The 17,023-nt window shown below is 53.7% G+C and overlaps 2 protein-coding genes across 2 annotated transcripts; one reads left to right on the forward strand and one right to left on the reverse strand.

The window, feature by feature from the left end:
- Window positions 1–5,507: 5,507 nt before the first annotated feature.
- PG985_015883 (translation initiation factor 4F) lies at window positions 5,508–10,249 on the forward strand (the record flags this gene model as incomplete). Its single annotated transcript, XM_066835649.1, has 2 exons — window positions 5,508–10,081; window positions 10,141–10,249. The coding sequence occupies 2 exons, from the start codon at window positions 5,508–5,510 to the stop codon at window positions 10,247–10,249; spliced, it is 4,683 nt and encodes a 1,560-aa protein (XP_066676852.1).
- A 2,096-nt stretch (window positions 10,250–12,345) lies between these two features.
- On the reverse strand, window positions 12,346–16,911 carry PG985_015884 (DNA polymerase alpha catalytic subunit; the record flags this gene model as incomplete). Its single annotated transcript, XM_066835650.1, has 4 exons — window positions 12,346–14,082; window positions 14,136–16,397; window positions 16,455–16,555; window positions 16,614–16,911. The coding sequence occupies 4 exons, from the start codon at window positions 16,909–16,911 to the stop codon at window positions 12,346–12,348; spliced, it is 4,398 nt and encodes a 1,465-aa protein (XP_066676853.1).
- Between the last annotated feature and the right edge of the window lie 112 nt (window positions 16,912–17,023).

Here is a 17,023-nt window from a genome sequence, read left to right on the forward strand (position 1 = left end):
AGAGATGAAACAGGGACGTACAGAACCTTCCATCCATCCACCCACCCACCCACCAGTCGAACGTAACTTTGACCAGGCAGTGGCTCTCAATGTCAGTACTTAAGCCCAATAGACCCGAATCTCCCCAATAGGTAGCATCATTGGAGAAACAATATACGGTGGTTGGCCTAATGGAAAAGCAAGCGTTCGGACGTGGATGCCCGTTCCCACCACCGCCTCATTATATTTTTTGCTCTTTTTCTTTGCGCGGGTTTTCGGTTCGAGTCCCGTGAAGAGTACCAAGATAGTTAATGAAGTGTTAGTTCATGATATCTCAACGAGCGTATGATGTGTCTCGCAGCGTCTTCAGGAGTGGGGTGGAACGGTGATAGCATTGCAGCGTCTCGAATACCAAATCGCCAGTGTGGATGAGCAGGAGGCTGTGGGCGTTGTATCGCCCGGTAACTACAAGCTGATACACAAGGCGAAGGTCGTCTCAGCAAAGCTGCGCATATACCGTGATGGAAGAGCTACTTATAGCAGAGCGCAGCCTTGTATTACCTGCGACGCAAAATAGGGGCTTACACGAGACTGCATATGGCTCCCCGCTAGCAAGGTCGCATATTCGTGCTGGCCAAACGGGATACTTGTTCACATCACGACCGACGGCCAATAGAAAGCCCCTGGTAATATGACAGTACAAGTCCGGAAAAGCAAACGCACTCATGCTGGCTGACAGATACGGAGGCCACCCACCATCCTGGCTGACATGTGCTGCAGAGTCGACCCAGCAGTGTGATTCGTGGCGCACAACCTGATTTTTATCTCCGGTTGCCTGCAGAATGGTGATGACGACGATGACGAGTAGAGGCACAAACATTCACGGTATATACCGTCGGGCGCTCAGCAGCCAGTAATTCCCAAGGCCCCAACGTCAGCTCTAATGAGAGAGTGCGTGGTTGACTAATCAACGGGGTGGACCGCTCCAAAGGCGAATGATGAAAAGAAGACAAAAACAAAAAGAAGATGAGACTCCATGATAAAATGGTTCCGAGAAGGAAGACCCAGTTGTTGTTCATCAGGCTATATGCATGTTGGCTGCTGCTGAAACGAGACAGCAGCCAGGCCAATCCGTTCTGCTGCTGTCTCGGAAGAACCAGGGAAAAGGGCTCTCGAATTCTCGGATACTGTGCTGCTGCTGCAATCGAATGTTCTCCCGCTTCTTTGATCAGCAAAGCAGGGTTGGTTGATGCGGGGCTTTTCCCGGCAGCTAGATACGGACCAAAAAGCTGAGGTTGGTTGAGGTCACCTTGCATATATGGCATATGTATGTACGAGTATGACAGACAGGATCGTCGGGCCCCTCTATCGATAAACAGGACTCGTGGCGGACTTCAACGACAAATACAGGATGATACGCAAAGCGGCGAGAGGGATGTGCACTTCCAGTGGCTATACTTGGAAAAAATAACCAAACGGACTGTCGCTGGAAGATGTACGTACGGGTGATGTTGGGGATCAAGCGGGATGCTGCTATTGAGTGAGGCAAGCAGCATTATGTGACTCCTATTCCTACTGCATACCTGGCTGGCAAGCTGGGTTCGAGCAAAGTCCCGAACAGAGCCAATCATCTCATACCAAACCTGCGATTGGGTCAACCATTTTTGCAATTTCCCTAGAATTGATTGATGCATGTATATACGCTATGTAGCGGCTTTGCTGCTTGCGACTGCTTGCTTTTTCCATGCGCAGTCTATAGGGCTATCCCTACTTGCATTCGGCTGTTCCTGTCCGCTTCGAGTGGTCGTTTCCCACAGACGTGAAGTAAGGGGACAGGCCACCCACCACATTAGTTGTGTCTATTCATAACATGTCAAGCATGCCACGTGAAGGAGGCGGTGGTGGCACCAAAGGGCGAACGAAGGATTGACCGCGCCCTGGGCTAGCTAGCTATTTCGGTCGACAGGAGTGAGCGAGAGAGCGAGCGCTGCGCAGGAATGCGCAAGAGACTGACTGGATCCTCTAGCGGTGTCCTGTTTGTCTGTTTTGCCCCCTTGTGAACGAGCCGTCCCCAACACATCCTGGAGCGAGCACAGGTTGGTTCGGGCACTGAGGGCGGAAACCCCCCTTGTCACTCATTGGGCCGTCACAAGGTTGCTGCAACAGGTTGACTCAGGAGCTCAGTTAGCAGCATGGCCCAAGAAAACCTTTCGGGTTGCCAATTGAAGACGTTAACGTTGCAAAAGATGAATACATAGTATTCCAGCCCGTAGGTATGATTATGATCTGCTAGAAGGATCTGGTATAAGTCGTTTCATGCCTCTGCTGGTACGAAGTTGGTCATCCAGCGATGCAACGTTATCCACCGAATAACAATGGGCTCGCCGAGAGGGATCCAAAGATGGCATCTTACCTATTAGGCGAGGCAAAGAAACCCGGTTTCTCTCGCCAAGTCAGTTGGGAGGCAGCTTGTCGCATGAGTTGACAAGAAAGCCGCTCAGGCCTAAGGAAAACGTGCTTTGAAACAATGACGAACTGCTGTCTAGGATCAGAAAGTCGGCAGGATACGAGAGAGGTAACGGCTAGTGCCTTTACTGGGGCATTTCTTGTGCCGCTGGCTATCAATCGATAAGGCACGGAAAGTTATTTATTCTCACTAGCGGGCGCAGACGAACGAACCGACCGACCGACCCTGTCTGGAAATTCTACCTAGCGGGGAAGATAGCGCCCTTTTGTTTTCTCGACAGGATGGGGAATCCAGCCTGATGTCAGAACTCGCCATCAGAGGAGTTCCCTGGCTGCATACCTACTTCCCACACATTCACAATATGTAAACATACACATCTACGTATGTACCGTCCATGCCTCAACCTTGGAATGCACTGCAGAGTAAGCATTGGAGGGTTAACTTGCCATTGGAGACCCGGCAGTTCGGCGATTGGTGCCGCTGGATGGACAAGGCCCAAGAGACATCGGGCAGATAGTGGATAAGCCGAGCCATGTCAGTCGATGAGGAGTCAGGACTCGGCGATGGAGGCTCGTGCTGGCTCCTCACGATGAAAATGCAAAGCAGTGAGTGCCTTTCATAATATTATGTCGCCACCAAATGACAACCTGGGGCCGTCAAACCCCCCCTCCATGAAGACCTCGCGGTCCCTAGAATACGATATATGCAAACACTCAAGATCCTCATTCATATTTCGAATGCATGAATTATTGACCTCAAGGCACAAAAATGTATTTCTGCAGCATAATAGCAGGAATGGGACAAACCTGGGGACTCGAGTATTCATGGAGATATGCCATACCTGACAGAGAAAGTGTCGTAAATTTATGTGTATCTTTGATTGTGCCCAATGCCGCTCCGTGCCCTACCCGCATGTACGTGAGTGGATGCGATATTCTCGCCCTCACCTTTTTCACCCTGAACCGAGAGAATCATGAAGACCCCAACATAACGACATAGTTATTGCAGCCGGTCTAATGGAGAGGGGAAAGAAGAAGCGCATGTCCGTCCCTACGAACAAATGAATGCAACGAAGTAGAGAAGTAGCATTTAAGACTTGCAATGGGCAATCTTATTCAAGACCCTGCAGATTGCCCATCGGGAGACTAGGATTCGCATTCAAGTTTCAACCAGCATCGAGAAGAAGTCGCTTACCTAAACCTGCCAATCTTTGATCGATATCGATACCGTCGATGCATATTCATAATGCATCGCGTCTAACGGGCAAAGTGGTTGCATTTGCGCGACATGTGTGTGTACCGTTGTCATATGAAGTCAGGGTGAAGTGTACGTGAACACGTCAGGTCACTGGAGAGCTGAGGTTTGCGGTTTGTACAGCACTCCCTGCGCTGAATGACCTCAGTTACCTCACGGACCCGGCCAGTACATTGAAGTATGGGCAATGCATTCAATTACGCACCTGCGTGGTGTAGGCGCTAGGAGGCCAATAAAAACCAGGCTCCAAATCTCGGTCTCCTCCTGCTACTGCTACCCAGCACCTAGACCTAGCAGAGCCCAGCCCAGCACGGTTTACAGCACCAAAGCACCTACCATCAGTGGCCTTGCTTGTCCCACTACGCAAAGACTTGATTGATCAATCAAGATCCATCACCCGGAACGCACACGCTCTTTTTTAAGTACTGGAGAATCCTGAAAGTACCATCAAAAAGGGCCCACATAAAAAAACGAAACAGAACGGGAGCGCAGCAACCAGCGGCACCCACCAGTGACCACAGGCAGAGAGCCAGACAGGCAGGCAGACACTTTGAGGCAGAAGAGACCTCCAGGCCTGCCAAGCCCCAGCAACAGCCAAAAGTTAGCAAGGTTAGTGCGTGCACACCCAGGTAACACACACACCCACTCGACACTACGTTGGTACTCCTCCCACCATAACACCGCCCACCAAACCACACGCACACATTGGAACATAGTGCTGCACACAAGCACACCAACCACACACCCCGTCGGCCGGTCTCTTTCTGGTCGCTCGCTCTCCCCTCTGCTATCTCCGCTCACACTGGTTGCAGCCCTTGCACCTTGCGCGCAGAAACAGAAAAATTTGAGACTGGAAAAAAAAGTCGCCCTTCCTCTTTTTTCCCTCTCCCACCATCAACGATTCACCCATCATAGGTAATCGACCTCAGGAAGACATACTGAAGGTCTCTTTTCCCCTTTTCCTTTTCCCTCTTGTGTAATTCTTCTTACATCTCGAGGAAGGAAGAAATAATCCTGTCTGTTTTCGGTTTCTATTCATCAGAGCCGATAAGACACATTTCGCCCATCTCCACTCCTCCCAGGTTTCTGAAAGTGCTCTCTCATTCTTTTGAGACAGCCGCCAGAAACAAGAGGCCAACCCAACTCCCGACGACCACTTGTCACGACGTCCGCGCGTGTCCGGTTCAGCATCTCCAATCCACCTTCTCGCCACTTCGAGATCTTCTTCTCTGCACCTCCACCCTGCAGAAAGGATTCTTCACGAAATCGAGTCGGATCGATCCATCTCGTCGCCTAATTCACCGCAACGACAACTACTTCTTCTTGCGCACTGTCTCTAGATTTGCTGCGACACTCCTTTTTTCCACTCTTTTCGGTTGATACCCAGTTTTTCGCCATCACGTTCTTTTTCTTCCCAGGTCCAGTTCAAATCGGAAACGGGAAAAAAATTCAGAGAGGACGAGCTTGTTCGCATACTTTCGCAGAATAAGCTTATTTCTCTTCGGCCTGGTGTCAGCACTGAACCGTGGAAAGAAACGAGTCAACAACCACGAGAACCTGTCTCCGATAACCCGCGAGACTTGACCTTCGTTGTCTATAATTTGTCCACGGTCTTCTTTCGATTCGGATTTGATATTCGACTTCAGAGACCCTCATCCTTAGTTGATATTCTTCTCTCTTTCATTCTTTTCGTGCCCACGCCGTAAAGAACGACCAGAGAATTATTTTCAGCTCCAAAAACCGAATTATACCAACGCCACCCACAATTAACTCACTTCACGAGCGCACTCCTCGCGATCCGTCACATATGACTTCCACCGGGAACCAACAAGCTCCCGTCCCAGCGCCGAACACCGCCACCACGTCAGCTCCGTCCTACGCTTCTGCTGCCGGCGCAGCGAAGAAGACGCCGCTGGTTGCGCAGGGTTCAGCACAGCAGCAACCTGTCGTTGCTGGGGGATCTGCTCCGCAACAACATGCTAAGTCAAACTCGGTTTCGCCAGTGAACGGTCGACCCAATTCGACAATCATGCCCGCAGTTCCTAAAGTTACAGGTCCTGCAGTCGCACACGGTAGCCTCAACGGAGAGAGCCATAGCCGTAAACCCTCCGTTACCATGACCGCCCCCAACGGTCCCAGTAACCCCAACGGGAAGAACATGCCGCAGTTTGGATTCCCTGCCTCGCCCGCTGTTCCTCACACAGCACCTCAAGCAGGAGCTTCCGCACCCATCCCTATCCCTGGCCGTGACCCGCGCGTCACATCGCCTCAACACTCCCCGTCGCCTATCCCACAGCCTTCGGCGAGCGGTGGCCGTCCTCCTGCCAACGCACAGCAGGGCAGCACTGTCAACTTCGGCAGTTTCGATGGCAGAGGCGAGACCCACGGGCGCCGGCCATCAGCCTCTCACAGCGCCGCCGGCCAGAACGCCCATGCGAGAAACGAGTCCTCCCAGTCGATGGTGAGCGACCCCAGCAACCAGGGAGGCCCCCCCGGACGCGGTGGCTTCCAGCAAGGAGGTCGTGGACGAGGTGGTTACAACGGCAACTTCAACCCCAACCAGCAGCCGCAGATGGGCTACCCACCCAACAACCAGCATTACCGCGGCCAGCCGCCCCATGGTCGTGGAGGAATGAACCCTGGCTTCCAAGGCCGCCCGGCTTCTTTCGCTGGCACCCCACCCCAGACGCATGCTAGCCCGAACATTCGACACTCGACTCCCAACGGCGGCATGCCGCCCAACATGGGAAACCCTTACTACTACGGCGGCCCTCCTGTCATGGGCCCAGGCATGCAACAAGTACATACCCCCTCTCAATCTTTGTTCGATCATACTTCTTTTAAGCCTGGTAAACAGCGCAACAACCAGCGTGGAGGCCGTGAAGGCGAGAAGTACTCGCACACGTCCAACCAGCGCATCCGCTCAGGCTCGGTTCACGACAACATGTCGCAGGAGCGAAACGGGAAATCCAAACACAAGAAGAACAAACGTGTGGACAACCGGTTTGCACCCAATGACATGATGTGGGACCGTAGCCGTGGACAGTTCCCAACTGAGCGTGGAGAGCGCATTGATATGCAGCAGTCTTTTCCCCCTGACCACCCCCCGATGATGCCCCTCCCCATGCCTACTTCTCATTTTCCACACAGAGTGAACCGAGGCGAAAAACTTGACTTGTCGCCGGAGAGCGGAAATTTTGAACAGCTGCTGACAGAATGTAACAAAACACAGTACCCTCCTGCATACCCTCCAGCTTTCGACCCGATGAGGGCTGGCAGCATGCCTCCTGGTGGTTATGGCATGTACGGTCCCATGATGCATGGCCAGCCCCATTCCCCTGCACCTAACTTTCAAGCTCCCTATGGCGTCCCCGGCCAATATAACCAAGGTGCTGCCCCTATGACACGCAGCTCCTCCCAGGTATCTGAGCACCGGCCAGCTTCCAGCACCGGCCAGCCTCAAATGCAAGGCACACCCCAGCCGATCCCAGCACAGGCCAAGCAGCCTGCTGTTGTATCCTCACCCCAGTTTGCTAGACCTCCCAAGAAGAGTGCAGCCATTGTTATCAAGAACGCAAACGGTGAGGCCGTGGACCTGTCCACATTCAAGGCGCCTGCGTCGCCTTCTCCTAGCATTCAGCAGTCCAAGACACCGCCTGTCGTGGCATCTACACCTACTCCTCCCCCTAAGTCTGTTACTCCTGCTGCGCACACCCGCTCAGACAGCGCTACAACAACCAAGACGAGCGCCGAAGTGCAGAACGAGTTCAAGGAAAAGATTGCCAGGCAGATGGCAAAGGATCAAAGCGATGCCAAGGCCACTGAGGACGCTAAGGCCGCTGAAGATGCCAAGGCTGCTAAGGACAAGTCTGATGCCGAAGAGAAGGTGAAGCAAGAGGAGCAGGCCAAGGCGGCGGAACAAAAGGCACAAGAGGAAGCAAAGGCCAAGGAAGAGGCTGACGCTAAGGCCAAATCCGATGCCGAGGCTGCTGCTAAGGCCAAGGAGGCTGAGAAGAAGGAAGAGGCGCCTGCTGCCGAAACCGAGGAAGAAGAAATGGAGCGCATGATCCGTGAGATGGAGGAGGAAGACGCCAAGCGCGAGGCTGCTAATGCCGAATATGAAAAGAAGAAGGCCGCCGAGCGCGAAGCCAAGAAGATTTCTGACGAGGCAAACAAGAAGGTTCTTGCCGCCGAGAACGATCGCAAGATGAAGGAGGCTGAGGCTGAGGCGGAGCGCCTTGAGGAAGAAAAGGAGCGTAAACGCAAGGAGGCTGAGAACTCTGGCAAGACCATTTCTATGGCCGATGCTTTGGCTGGCAAGATGCAAGACCTGTCTGTCGCCGACAAGGAGGAGTCGACTGGCAAGCCTAGCCACCTGACCATCAGCGACAAGCCTACTGCTGTTGCCGGTGGCAAGCCCAGCCCTGGTGAGCGAAAGGGTGCCAAGCCTCCGCCTTTGAACCTCAAGACCAATGCTGGCGTTGAGCCCCCGCAGCCCAGCGCTGCTCTGCAGTCTTTGAAGACTGCCAAGCTGCTCAACCCTGCCCAGCTTCTGGCGTTGTCCTACCCTGCCGGTATCAACGGGCTGAACTCCCCCAACCCCGCTTTGAACTCGGCTGTATCGAAGAAGGGCACCAACTTCAAGTATGACCCCAACTTCTTGCTTCAGTTCAAGACTGTCTTCACCGAGACGCCGTCCATGGAGTTCCACCAACAGGTGAAGACCCTGATCGGCGATAATGATGGACGATCAGGCTCCGGAAGTGCGCGCACTCCTGCGGCTGGCCGACAGAACTCTAGGAACTCTAGCGGCTTCCCTGGTATGGGCAACTTCGCCTCTGCCTCTGGCCCACGAACTCTCCCTCCTGGTACCACCTCAGAAGACCGCATGCGTATGTCGGCTGGCCAAATGGCACGACCCAGTATGGGCGGTGCTGCCATCCCTTCGATGGGCGGCTTCGGTCGTGGTGGTTTCCCTGGCAACTCCATGTCCCGAATCCCCTCGAGCTCCAACATGGCTGGTCCCAACTCTCCTAGAACCGGCAGCCGCTCCACTCGCGGTGCCAGCAAGCGTGATCCTTACCAGGCCAAGAATGAGCAGGCCGCCGCTAAGAATATGCCGCTCACTGCTGGTATGAAGCTTGAACCCATTGCGGTTACCCAGAATGGCTGGAAGCCTACCAGCATTGGCGCGAAGCCAGCTGCTGCAGGGCCGACCAACGGACCCATGGATCCTGCCATGGTCCAGCGTAAGGTTAAGGCTGCCCTGAACAAGATGACGCCAGAGAACTTCGACAGGGTCTCTGCATCTATCCTGGAGATCGCTGGCCAGTCCAAGGATGAGACTGATGGTCGCACTCTTCGCCAAGTCATTCAACTCACCTTCGAGAAGGCCACTGATGAAGCTCACTGGGCGTCGATGTATGCCAAGTTCTGCAAGCGTATGCTGGAGAGCATGAGCGCCGAGATCCGTGACGAGAACATTATGGACAAGAACGGCCAAGTTGTCAGCGGAGGTGCCCTGTTCCGCAAGTACTTGCTCAACCGGTGTCAAGAGGAGTTCGAGCGTGGCTGGAAGACACAACTGCCCCAAGCCAAGGAAGGTGCCGACAAGCAGGCCCAGGAAGCTGTTATGCTTTCTGACGAATACTATATTGCCGCTGCCGCCAAGCGTCGCGGTCTTGGTTTGGTTCAGTTCATTGGTGAGCTGTACAAGCTTGCTATGCTGACAGAGCGTATTATGCACGAATGTGTGCGCAAATTGGTCGATTACAGCGGCGTGCCCGACGAGGCCGAAGTAGAGTCGCTGTCCAAGCTGCTCAAGACCATTGGTGGCAACCTCGATGGCTCCGAGAAGGGCAGACTGATGATGGATGCTTACTTCCAGCGCATCCAGTCCATGGCTGATATGCCGGAGCTCAACAGCCGTCTCAGATTCATGCTCATGGACGTTATCGACCTGAGGAGGGATGGCTGGCAATCCAAGGAACAAAACAAGGGCCCCAAGACCCTCGACGAAGTGCGAGCTGAAGCCGAGGCTGCAGCTGCCCAGAAGGCCGCCGAGAACGCGCGGACTTCTCACCGTGGAGGCCCTGGCCAGCGCTCGCAAATGGGACGTGGCGACGCCCGCCAGTTCTCTGGTGGCTACCCCCAACAAAACCAAAACACGGTCGGTATGGACGACCTCCGTCGTCTCAAGGGTGCTGCTGGCCGCACTGCCAGTGGCAACGTCACCCTGGGCCCCACATCGATGTTCTCCTCTAGAAGCAACAGCGGCAGACGTCTCCCTGGTAGTGCCCTTAGCCGGGGCAACGAAGACTCGGCCGCCTCTTCAAGAACCGGCACTCCTCCCACGAGAGAAGCAAGCAACAACACCTACAGGTAATTACTTACTCCCTCCATTTAGAGATGGGAACAACGCATGCTAACGCCCTCAATAGTCTCCTAGCCAATATGGGGGAAGATCATCCGGCCTCTCCACCGTCAACCGCTGCCTCGCCCGCTCTAGCTAAGGCGACACCCGATACAGGAGCATCTGCGAAGGAGTGATGATAGGTCGTTTTCTTTCCATCATAGAGCACGTCATGCATTTTGCGGTTGCAGCATATCTCTGCATAGACTTGGGGACTGTTGCATTTACGGGCTTCCTAAAAAGTGTCGACAAAAGTTACAGGTGCTTTTCACACTTCATGATACCTCACATCTTCTGATAGAGTTACACTCCCCTGATCAGTGTCTTAAAAAAAGACATGAATATTTTCTCCCAAACATTCTTCGCTTCACCCAATTGTGTTTTCATATTACTTTTTTCTCTTGACTCCTCCATGCTGTCGGTTGTTAAAAGGCACTTACACGCACTTTCCTCTGAGATGTATTGCCTTGTTATTCCATGACAGCTGCTCATAGCTCCGTTTACATCTTGCTGCCGGCTGGCCTACTCTGAAGCTTCCCACAAGGTAAAAAGCGAGTGTTTGAGCATGGAGGGTCGAGTGTTGGGGAGACAAGAGGGCTTCAGGGGCAATGACGAAGATGAGGATAATTCACGAACGGATTGAGGGGAGGGCGAAGGTGTTCCGGTGCAGACCGGAACGGCAGTGTATTTGTTTCTGATCGCATTGGGACAAAGGAGTTCTTATCTGATCGTGGCTTTCTTGTCTCTTTCGCTTTTCCTTTTCCACTTCTCGTTTCTGATTTTCTCTCTCATGATTACTGGCTGGCAGGCAGGTCAGGACATGCCTAGAAGATGATGGCATGCGATACCCGGCCGTAACATGAGCTCACGCGTTTGATCGAATTCGCCATGAATTTACTCGTCATTTGTCCAGAATGAGAAAAAGAGGAGAAGACGGACGGACGGACGGACGACAAAAGATATATCCACAGCGAGTCAAGTGTGGTGTCACGAAGGGAGGGCGGAGAGGGGGGTCAGGAAGAAGGACACGAAGAGAGGGAGAGAGAGAGAGAGACTTGCAGGTGGAGAGGACCCCTTGAGAGTTGAAAAGTGAGGGGGACGGGGACGGAATGAGTGGATTGGCTGGGGACGGCGCTTCTCAGTTCGTTCGTTCTTGTACAATGAATCAATCAATCAGAATCACCCCAAAAACCAAAATCCTCACCAACAACAACACCAGCTTAATTAGTAGAACCAAAAAAGGCTCGTTTGCTTGCTTGACTTTGCGTTACGAAGTGAAGTGAAGTCAAGTGAAGGGGGCCATGTGTGGACAGAACTGGGATAATGGACAGGACAGATAGCAGATATGCGGATAATGATTGTCACCTAACGTAATGGCCTATGTCCTTTCTGATGAAGTGAACCGTTGTGATAGTAATGACCTTGATCTCGAGATGATGGGAAATGCTGAAAGGAGAACCTTCCCGTAAAGATATTATTGGAATATATATTTTTATTGGCGAGTTATCAATCATCACAATTTCCAGTTGTACGAAGGCACTGGTGGCGCAATGGTAGCGCGTTGCTTTCCGGCTTCAAGGAATTAGCAAAGGCTGTGGGTTCGAGTCCCGCCTGGTGCTTCAACTTTTGGTTTTTGGTTGAGTCTCGTCTCGCTTTTTGGCAGAACATGCAAGTCTGGTTCAACGATCTCGTGTGTGTATATATTATTGAAGGTTGTATGGATAGATAGATGGGTGGCATGTCTCATACCCCCCAGGAAGTTAGAGCGGCCCCGCAGACCTTAAGTACAACAACAGCAACAAGCAGTCACACATAAAAGGAGCCGAATTATGAAAAACAGGCAGCTCGGTATAAAGGAAGACATTGTCACTACAAGGGGGACATGATCTCAATGTATAGAGTATTCCAGTAATATTTCTAAGCTTCGTCGCAAAGTGATATAACCATCGCAAAAAACCAACCAACAGGCGAGAGACCACGAAACTCCTCGAAACGCCAAACGACCAATTATGTTATGAACAGCAGAGGGATGCATACACACGCGCATCGGCGACAGTAACGCAATTCAAAACGCCCTCTTCTTCGTCTTCCAAGTCATATCCAGCTCGTTTCCCTGCATACCACAAAACTCCTATCCTAGCCCATAACACCATAGCAACTCGCTCCCTAGTCATCGACATGCATCTCATACACCCAAAACCCATTTGCCACGTACGTACATACACACAAATTCTCAAGCAGCCACGAACCCCAGCTTGCTGAACAAGGTATCCATCGCCACCCAGCGACGTCCGCACTTATCCAAGTACTTATCCACGACGCCCCGGACGGTGTCGAAGCGGACCCGGTTGTGCTCCGTCATGGCCCGGATCTCCTCTCGCTCCGCCGGCGTCAGCTTGCGGTCGCCCTCGGTGTCCTGCGCCTTGGCCCGGGCGCGGTCCACGTCCCAGAGCGACGCGAAGTAGACGAGCTGGTTGTAGATGTCGCGCTCGCCCACCTCGTAGCGCATGCGGCCGAGGCAGCCCGACGCCAGGCCCTTGGGCCCCAGGCAGCGCGTGCCGTAGACGCTCATCTGGCGCGTGCGCAGGCCGCACGACGCGTCGTCGCACACGAGCCACCCCTCGTAGTAGCGGCTCGTCTGGGCGCGCACCGCGGCCTCGACCTGCGCCACGACGCTGAGGTTGGGGATTATTGCTGTGCACGACGGGCAGGCGACGCCCTGCGGCGTGATCTGCTTGCTCTCGAGGAGGCCCTCGAACGGCGACGAGACGCGGCACTTGCGGCAGCGCAGCGAGAGGCGGGCGCAGTCGGCGAAGCGGACCTCGTCGGGGATCTGCGACTCGAGCGGGTGGATCTCGAGGTCGTTGCCGCCGCCGTTCTGGTGCGAGGACGAGTTGTTGGCATACTTCTTGATGTCGAGTCCCAGCTGCTCGGCGAGCTGCGAGGTGGACGTGCCGATGATGTTGGCGCATAGACGCTCGACGGGCGGGAAGATTTGCTTGCCGATGTACCACTCGACATCGACCTGCAGGCCCGAGTCCGCCTTCATCACGTCTTGCGGCGTGTAGGCGCGCTTCGCGGGCGTCTCGGAAGTTGTCTTGCTGTCGCCCGTGATGACGTAGGAGATGACATCGCCCTTGCGGACGTTCTTGCCACGTCCAATCTCGCGCAGAGCGACCTGAACTTGCGGCATCGAGTCGGCATTGGGGTACTCCTTGGGTCCCTTTCCGAGCTGGGTGAAGATGATGTACTTCTGCACGGGGATGGCCTGCTCGCGCATCTTGGCGGCAACTTCACGAAGGTATTCGTGTATGCGCTGGACCGAAACCTCGGTGTCGTCGCCACTCAGGATGTCGTTCAAAAGGCGCGACGAGATCTCCTTGGAGAGACCACAGTACTCTCGGCGCTTCATGTCCAGACCCTTGACCTCCATCTTCTCCTCCCACTTGCCGCCCGGCACTTCGACCAGGTTGATGGCAGCGTACTTCTTCTTGGCTTGCAACAGAATACGGCGGAAGATGTTGTCGATATCAATCTCTAGCAACCGATAGCGCTCGTTGACAGCCTGCTTGAACTCCTGGCCGACTTTGAGAGCGTCGGCGACAGAGTTGACATTCGCATTGATCATGACCGAATCCGTGTCACCGTAAATAACTTGAAGTGACTTGGACTCGGCCAGATCCTTGGTGCTGCGCAAAATCTCTCGGCCCTTGTAGGTGGTGAGAACAGCAAGCGGACGCGCATAGAAACGCGACTTGGTATAACCCAAACAACCGTACATGGAGTTGGCCGTAAGCTTCAGGGCGAGCTGCTTGATTTCATAAGTAGCGAGCTCTTCAGGCGTTGCGTTCTTGTCCTTCATGAGCGATTTGACCTGCTTGCGGCGACCGACAAGGGTGGCAATAAGCTTGGGGAAGATGCCCTGCTCCTGCTCCTGGGGAACTTCAGGAACGGCTTCATCATCCTCGGTCTAAGGCATAAGTTAGCACCTCAAGGTGATCATGGGGGTATAAGATCTCTTACCAATGCTGAGCGATCCACAGTAGTAAAGCAAATGTTGAACTCTTGAATGATGGACGGGTACAAAGAGTTGAAGTCCATGACAAGAACAAACTTGTCGTAAAGACCCTTCTCCGGTTCGAAAACCAGACCTCCCTTGTACTTGTCCTTCTTCTTGCTGTCCCCAGCCTCCTCTTCGTTCTCGTCATCGGCTTTCGCCCTGCTCTTGAACTGCGGCTTGTCAGGGCAGATGTACTTCTTGCGGTGGAACTCGTGCAGAAGAATGTACTCGTTGCGTTCAGCTCGGGTACCGGTCAGGGTTCGGGCCCACGAGTTACCGGCCAAGTTGGTAAGAACTTTGGTCAGGGGCAAAATCTGAGTCCTCAAAGCAAGTGCCGCAATGAAATGGGTGTCGGCTTCCATGTGGGTGATGTAGTCCATCAGGCCATTCCTCTCAGCGGCCCAGGTCTTCAAGGCGGCTTCATTGTCGACATCTCTGCGCTTCTCGCCGCCAAGATAGAGACTAACCATCTCGGTCAAGCTCCACGACTGACACTTGTACATGACGGACTTTCCGGCGTCGTTGGCAAGATCACACAGGAGACGGCCGGCCATAATCTGACGCTCAGCAAACACGTTGCCGCCGACCTTGGCAATCGACGAGGGCCAGCCCGACCTTCGGAGACGACCAAGGCGAGACCACTGAGGAGTCTTCTTCTCTTGCAGTCGGTTCAAGAGGATACTGTAGTCAACACCCTCGAGCTGGTGGCCCATGATTACGTCGGGGTCGACCACATCAACCTGCGCCAAGAAGAAAGACAAGATCTCTGATTCTTGCTTCATGAGCTTGATAAGCCCCTTTTTCCTCTCCTTAGCCAGTTTCTCAAAGCCAATGGGGAATGCTGCGCCATGGGGACGGATTAAGGTGAATGTCCGGCAGGGAAGCTTCTCCGCTGGCGTAGTATCAGCTAGAGATATACTCTCGTAGATTCGTGCGCTGATGGAGAGAATCTCCTGCTTGTTGGCCTTGGCGTTGAACGTAGTGCGCATTGCCACGCTCATAATGGTCAGGGGAGGTGCATCCAGGTTATCCGAGTCGGAGTCGCAGGAAACCATGTTAGGGTGCTCCACGAGAACCTCGAGCTTGGAGTGCGAAGCATTCTTCAAGCTGCCAAAGTCGGCGTCCTTGATCTTGAGCCAGCAGGGGCCCTTGATACGCTTCCATAGAACAAACTGCTCGAACAAAGCCGTGTTGGTGCCGAAGACATGCGAGAAAGTCTCGCCAGTAGCCTCCATGGGTAGTGAGGGCTTGTTATAGGGGTAAAGAAGCTTGAGGTACTGTGCCTCCTTGGGCACCCCGGGAAGCTCAAATGCGTACTTCCTAGTACAAGCCTTAATCTTGTGCATGCCAACGTTCATCTTGGTCATGATCTCGTCCACTTCAGAGTAGACATCCATCATCTCGACCTCATCGGTGGTCTCCTCTCCACCTCGCTTACGATGCTCCCGAGGCAAGAAGTAAAGCTTCCTCAGAATGTTATCCACCTTGACAAAGCAGCTGACATACGACTTGGTCTTCTTGTTGAGAACCTTGCCGAACAGGCAGAGGCTGCCATTGACTTCTGTGTAGTCAGTCCAGAAGAAGTTGAGGCTGCCATCCTCCTCGATTGCGTCCTTGTAATCGATCTTGCCGATGCTCTTTTGTTCTGACTGTGGGCTGCTCACGACGTTGAGTTCGCTGGTCAGCTTGTTCCACGACGAGGAGTCAACAGGTGCATCGGCGGGTTTTGTAGGCGAAGAGCTGGCTGGAGTCGGGTAAGGGTCCGGCTTGATAAGCTTCTTGATGGGCCTGGAGGAGGACAAGTTCACGCTGGCGGTGTTGATGGTGCCGGTGTGGGCAACTTCCATCATGTCCACATCATCATCGTCATCTGCAGGCTCGGTCTTAATCTGAGCTTTGCGTGCGACTGCTTTTGTGATGGGAGATGACGGAGCAGGGTCCATATCGCTCATTGGAAGATCCCTAGTAGGAGGGGGGAGGTCGTCGCCCATGGGATCACTGAATACAGCAGCATCATCGTAGGTGTCTGGACTTGGGATTCGCTCAGGAGTGACTCGAGCTTTTTTAGTTTGTCTCGTTTCCGGGGCTGGAGACAACACACGGGCTCTTCTACGTTCGGGAGATCGATTCCGTTTGGGGATCCGAGCTACAGGGGCTGGAATATTGGTATCGACCTCGCCCAAGAGATCTGCCAAGAACTTTTCGTCGTCTTCTGTTTTGACAACCTAATCAACGTGTCAGTCTTGAGCCAAGGGTACGAGTAGGACCTGGCGGAAACATACCTTGGGTTTCGGTTGAGGGGCAGGGCGGCCTTTGAAGTATTCGCTGATATCTTTGTCGTTGGCGTCTTTTCTTGCCTGTTCCTCATCGCGTTTCCGCTTGTCTGGCGGGCAAAGGTCAGCAGGGTGGTCGTCACGCAGAGCAAGGACCTCCGGACATACCTGCTTTGCTGGGACGGCCTCCTCGTATTACCCTCTCGTCTTCACTGTCTGAGTCGTGCTGTTGGACGCGGTCCCACTCCTCGCGTCCATCGTCGGCATATCCTTCGCCGTTGTCGTCGACAACGAAATCGTCTTCGTTAAGACGTTCGCGGACAATCTTCTTGTATTGGTTCTCGTCGACCTCGTCGTAGAGATCGGCGGTCTCTTCTGTCTCGTACGAGTCGATGGCCTTCTTGCCCGAGGCTCGCAGAGCACGAAGCTCGGCGAACTTGTTGCGCTTGTTGCCGGCTCGGGACATGGTGGGTGAAAGGTTGGTAGGTGGTGATGTATTACAAGGAGTTGTAAGTCATGACCAGACTCGATCAGGAGGCGGCAATGGAAAGGAACCTCGAGAAAACAAATGCAATTGG

The sequence above is a fragment of the Apiospora marii genome (assembly GCF_038362585.1).
Source record: "Apiospora marii strain CBS 49790 chromosome Unknown utg000013l_segment0_segment0, whole genome shotgun sequence".
NCBI lineage: Eukaryota > Fungi > Ascomycota > Sordariomycetes > Amphisphaeriales > Apiosporaceae > Apiospora > Apiospora marii.